Raw genomic sequence first — 6,540 nt, forward strand, 5'->3', positions numbered from 1 at the left:
AAATTCCCAACTTATATTTAAATAATTTTAATTGGTTTCGTAGTATTGAACACCAACAACAAACTTTCACTTTCTAGTCATGCATGCCATGGTTGTCAATACCGTTCAGTTCAATTCCTTCCGTGTGACTAACCCTTCTTTTCAACCAATGAAAATATTATTTTTTATTAAAAATTTTCACTATTGATGATATTTTATCCAAATTAATTATGTTTTTATTTTATTTTATTAAATTCGTTACTTGATGTCCATGAAATTCAATCCAATTGTTATTGACACTTTTTTTTAAAATAATTTTTAATATCTTTAAAGCAATTTAACACAATATCATGCATTGATGTATATACGCTCTAAAATACTTTAACATCCTCCAGTTTTATATATATTATGATTATTCATTATAATTTGAATATTTATCACTTATATCATGAATTTTTGCACTGCACTTAACATCATCTTCAAATAAAAATCAATAAAAAAAGTCATTATTTTTCTAAAAAACCTTTACAATACTTGTTATTTAATTAACATGATTTAAATAAATTATAAATAAATAAAAAAATATGTTTTTATATAGTTCATCTAATTATATTATAAACCCTTAATATAAAACCTTTGAGTGAGCTATCTTATCATAAGTTTTATCATCAATATTTTGAATGACAACAATTACTGTAAACAAAAAAAAAAACAAACTAGTTTCTAGAATTTTCTTTGAAAAAAAAATCTCTTTATTTTCTCTTACAGAAACACATTTTATTCTAAAATATTTTCTAGCCAAGTTTACATTCATAGTTGTTAATGTTATGCAGCACATGGTAAAGTAAAATAACCACAAATGATTGTTGATTTTTAATATCAATTGAAAAAAACAAGAGTGAATGATAAAGATATTTGTTACATACCAAAACCTTCTAAAACCAAAAAAACCATAAGTATATAAATGTTTTTAAAATATTTAATTTAATTTATTAATGTATTCACTTCTCAAAAAGTTATTACAATTATTTATATTAAAAAACTAAAAAATCATAATGGTACGGAAAAATATCTTAATAAAATATATAAAAAATACAAATACGAAAACATTTATTTTCCTAAAATGGTACTGGAAAGGGGAAAAGAAGTTTGGGGGAGGGGGGATGCATGAGACCGACATCCAAGAAATTATTAGACCGAACACACAAGCTAGAAAATCCTTGCAAATCAAGGATTGAAGTTGTTACGAGGCCAGCTTTTGGTAACATCAAATGGCTACCCTATATTATCACTTGAACCAGTTCCAAATGATCCAGGCGGCCTCAGGTCGCTTCCACTAGCACTGCCTGCTCCGCCTCCACTATGGCCGCGACGATGCATCCCCTGCAGTCCATGAAAAGGATTTCCACCAGTACCGCTTCCTGCAAAATTACTTCCAGGAAGCAGCCCCAGTCCTAAATTCTCTCCACCCATATCTCCATGAGCCAGCCAAGGATCAACATTATTCACAACAGCGCTATTGCGACCCGTATTATTTACATGAGGCAGCCACAGGTCGAAGTTGTTTTCACCAGTGCTATTGCCCCCTACATCATTTCCTCGAGGCAAATCCAGATCAAAATTGCGTCCAACACCATTGTTACCTCCTGGATTAAATCCTGGGTCACGAGGCAGCCAATGATCAAAACCGTTTCCAGCATTGTTACCTCCTGTCATATTGCTGCCAAGAGGTAGCCTCAAATCAAAATTGTTTCCACCTGCAGAACTGCTGCCTCTTAAACTTTCATTTTCATGAGGCAGCTGCCCCAGATCAAAATTATGTCCATCACGGATGCCTCCCATATTTCTGCTATGAGGGAGGCCTAATCCAAAAATGTCTCTAAAACTGCTGCCACCACCACCATTATGCCCATGGTGGAATCCAATATCAGGTCCCCATCCAGAGCTTACACCAGTAAAGTTAATTAGATGTGGTAGCCCCAAGACATTTCTGGCACTGCTACCTCCAGCAACATTATGTTCAGTGTTGTTTATTATATCAGTGAACCAGTGGTCCCATGATGCACAACCATCTTTTGGATTGTTTCTCCCATCTCCAGGTTCTCCTCCAGCTTGGCCGCTAGTTCCATCATCGTCGCCACCATCATGCTTTTTAGGGTCTTGATGATTAGAAGGAAAAGGACCAGGTGGGAATGCACCTGGCTGGAGTGGAGGAATTTGTTGGAAATATTCAACCCTTTTCCTTATTTCCTTCATTTTCTCCTCCACCAACCAAGTTAAACCACACAATTGAGTTTCGTCCAAGCCATCGAATCCTTTATCTTGGTAAACATGTTGCATGAGACCAGCCATCTCCAACACCCTGTTATTCTTTAGGTGCTTCCTGGACTGGTCATTTAGTTTGGCCATCCTCTCTTTCAGATAAGTTTCTTGATTCATCATCTTCTTATAATGCTCCATGTCGGGCATGTTTTGGAACCTCATAAGAAGTTGTTGCGCCTCAGGGCGTGACGGCCAGACAGCTGGTTCGGGCTCATCTGGACTGTAGATGATAACAAAGGCCTCGATGCCACATAGTATGGTTAGCTCGCTCACTTTTTTCAGCAACCCGACTCTCCTTTTCTTGAGGCTAGCTTTCCTCGCAGCATCATTCACTATCCACGTAAGCTTAACCTTCTTTCTCGTCATGTTTGCTTTTCACTCTTGCTCTAAACCATACCCAATGGGAGGTTTATATAGCAGATGACAAAAGTGACAAGGGCTAAGAAAGCATTAATTGCAGTGGCCAAAATTGGAAAAGAGCAAAGAAAAAAAAGGGGTGAAGGCCTTATTGGATCTTAAGAGGTTATCTGCATATGGGTTAAAAATCCAGAAGCCAAGATTCTATAATCATGCATTTTTGGTAAGAGTATTAAAATTTCTTTTCTTTTTATGGTAGGATAGTCATATCCGATTAATTACAGGTTTTCAAAATTTGGGCAGACCATTTGTTGTACACATCTACTATCTGATTTTTCATGGTGCAAATCTGCACCAAGTTGCACAGTAGTTTTATCATGGAATTACAAATTAATGGCTTAAATTTACATACGGAAAACTCTACAAAGATTAAGTTTCTTTCCAGGTTGATAAATGGACCAGAAAGGTTGAGAATAAATAGGGTACCACGACTACTTCTAAAACAAGTCCATGGTTAGGTTTAAAAGAGACTCTTCAATATTTAAATTAACACATAATAGAGGAAAAAAGTTTTGAAGGGTTGTGTAAGTTTACAAAGCTAGACAGAGATCGTAAAGATAATTGCTTGGTTGGAAATAAATATATTATATTTAGATGTGTTTGGAAATATAGTAGAAATTACAGTTTAAAATATATTTTATTTAGAAATATATAGGAAATAATATCTTTATTATTTTTTAAAAATTATTTTTAATATTAACTTATTAAAACAATTTAAAAACAAAAAAAAATTAAATTTTGAAAAAACATGATTTTGACTATGTTCTCAAATACGCTTATTAGTATTTCATCCATACAGTTGTAATTGGTGTTGGATATAATTTTTAAATATCTCAAGCAAATTTAAAATTGCTGGAACTCCTTACACAGAGTACTACATATTGCTCGGTCTTAACATTAATAAAATAGTAAGCGAACAAGTGAGAATCAGTTCTTGAAAAGAAAAAAGGTAAAAATGACATAAAAGAACTTATACCTGTCATATGGAAATAGAATACATGCGGACAAGGTTCTCTTGTAAACCTAGAACTAGAACTTTGCACGGCTACGGGCTTGCAATGTAACCTTCGAATTACAGAGATAAATAATATTACCGGTCTTCAATTTTCTGAGCTACATTGCTTAGTGTGATGAATATATAGGAAATAATTATTGAGAGATAACTATATAGTTGTTGAGGGCAGATAAAATAAAATAAACATACAAGAAAAATGTGCAGATGTTACTAATTTAAATTTTATTTTTTTTTCCAAACAAGTTTTTTTTTCTAAAAAAAGAGTTATTAAATACATCTTCCATCCATCTAGATCAATTTGTTAAATTCGTGATTTAAATTATAAATTTAATTGAGTTTAATAACTTTATTTTTTAATTATTTTTTATTTAATAATATAATAAAAAAATAAACAATTATAAAAAAATATCAAATAATATTTTTTAAAAAAATACCATGCTAGTTTATATAAAAAAATATTTGCTAATATTATAAAAAATTTGCTATAAACTTATTACAAAAATAACGTAAATCAAATGCTATTTATTAAAATAACATCTAAGATATGTTATTAATTAATTTCAAATATATATAAAATAATATTTGTAATATATTTTAAGTTAATTAATTTAAAGAATTTAAATCAAATTGTAGGGTAAAAAAAAAAAACACTAAGAGGAGGTGAGGCGCGCTAGATGGCCCATTAAAAACAAGCTCCGGCAAGTCGGCCTGCCACTCTCTTTCATTTTGCTCAGGTGCTGGAATGCAGATCACTGTTTTCCACATCCGCTCATTTGCCATTCATTTGTCAAGCGTCAATGGCTAATGTTTCATCCTTTTCTCCCTTAGCACCCATCGCCATTTGCTTCTGTTTGATCGTCCCTTTTCCCCTTCAATTAACTTGTTTATGTTTTGTCTGGCAACTGCCACTATTGCTGTTAAACGTTGCATTTTCCCATCTCCTGTCAATACATTTTATGATTTCCTTCATTTTCGTTCCACAATGCCTGCTTTGATGCTTCTAAGTTACATTTATTTATTCAACCCGTGTTAGATCGACAACACAAACCTATTTCTTTAGCTCGACTACACGGCCACACCGTCAGAGCAGCTCGCAGCGAAGCGTGTAACACCTAACTAGTGGTTAACCTACTGATGATGGCAAACCATGTAAGAGAATTGTGTTTAAGGATATGGAGGGTCCATAAACAAGTTCATGCCACTCTACAGGTGCATTTTCCTTCTAAGAAAAACTAGGCACCTCTTAGGAATATTTTTCAATAAATTAAGAAAAGTAAGCTATAAAAAATTTATGTGAGGTTGGATATTCATAAATTAATTTTATATATTTTAGATTTATTAAAAAATATTAAAAATAAATTTTACCCAAGCTCTTAGTTTTCAGGTTGGTTAAAAAAATTACATTGATTTGACCAGATCAATTTTAAGCTCTAGCTTTTATAAATTCTAACTGAATTTAGCTGAATCCCGAGTCAACCCACTAACTCAATGCAAAATACGAGATTCATAAGCATGACTCTGAACATTAATTTTATATAAATACAAATTATTTATAGTCAACGACTCAACATATCTATCCAAGGACAACTTATGTGGAATAAACTTTTAACCACCACAATTTTTTAATCATTTGCACCGCAGGTTCTAGCCGCCAGTGGGCCAGTAAAAAGCCGACAGCCCACCACAAAGGTGTTCTTCCATTTACCACAGCAAGCTTAATCAATTCCCAAGCGACTATCCTCAGTTTGAGAGCTTACCTCCGGGCAAGTAAAGAGTTAGCTGAAGCTTTAATAAACCACAGATTTTTCCTTTTCAGCTAAACAAGAACAGACCTGAAATCGCTCACTGGAATTGCTAAGATTATATTTCAAGGAACCAGCTTGTTGAGTTAAGCAGTTTTGACTCCTAGATATGCTGAGTTGTTCAGCAATTAGAGATTTTATTATTAGATTTAGCAGCATTCTATTGTTGCTGGGGTAAGTTTCAGCCTACTTGTCGTTTGTGATCCCGCAAGCTCAGTAACGGGCTAAGCCCCCGCTAAGGTGGTGGCAGCGGTGCTGGAGAGAGCACCGCCAAACTCTTTGCCTCACATGGTGCTGCTAAGGATGTTGTTGCCGCTGTCCTACATAATTCGATGTCAAATTAATTGCCTCACTACCATCTTCTTCTTCTTCTTTTTTTGGGAAAAACAGCAAGAAAAACCCTGAACCTATATAATTTCTCAATCTGGTCATAAAATTACGAACTCGCTTCTCACACATCATTAAAAAATTATGAACTCGATTCAACTCTTAAGAATTCTATTGGAGCTGAGATGATGTAAAATGGAATATAAAAACATCTAGAGATTAATTACATAAAACACAGCACTCAAGTTGGGCTTGAAAAGCCAGACATGATATACAATTATTTCCTGCATTTTATCGATATGTTTAGGGTGTTTGATAATGCACTAATAGTTCTTTTTTCAAGTATTTATCATTTAAAAATATATTAAAATAATATTTTTAAAAAAATTAAAAAAATGAAGAAATTTAAACTAAAAGGAGGCACAAGTGTGTCCGTACGGATGTAGTTTTCTATTTCTAAGAGGCGGCTTGGATTATTTTTCTAGTTTCGTCGAGATTGCCCACCTCCAAATGATTAATTAGGTATTAATTTCACTTCTTTAATAATATATATTGTCTGGCTACCTCCAAATGATTAGGCCGTCTCGTGTAGCTCAAGACAGCTCATTTCTTGGATCCAGATTTTTCTTTTCAATTCTTTATTCGATTTCTTTAATTCAGATCTTATGCACGTAAAAC

At 33.4% G+C, this 6,540-nt stretch overlaps 1 protein-coding gene across 1 annotated transcript; it reads right to left on the bottom strand.

Moving 5' to 3' along the window:
- Positions 1-1,129: 1,129 nt before the first annotated feature.
- Positions 1,130-2,667, bottom strand: LOC105133356 (uncharacterized transmembrane protein DDB_G0289901-like). The gene has a single exon (XM_011037315.1). The coding sequence runs from the start codon at positions 2,665-2,667 to the stop codon at positions 1,255-1,257; it is 1,413 nt and encodes a 470-aa protein (XP_011035617.1). The 3' UTR covers positions 1,130-1,254.
- Positions 2,668-6,540: the final 3,873 nt, after the last annotated feature.

This window comes from Populus euphratica, unplaced genomic scaffold (assembly GCF_000495115.2).
Source record: "Populus euphratica unplaced genomic scaffold, PopEup_1.0 scaffold114.1, whole genome shotgun sequence".
Lineage (NCBI taxonomy): Eukaryota > Viridiplantae > Streptophyta > Magnoliopsida > Malpighiales > Salicaceae > Populus > Populus euphratica.

What these genes read in the sequence shown, in the direction of transcription:
- LOC105133356 (XM_011037315.1), bottom strand. Translation starts at nt 2,667, where the DNA reads ATGACGAGAAAGAAGGTTAAGCTTACGTGGATAGTGAATGATGCTGCG.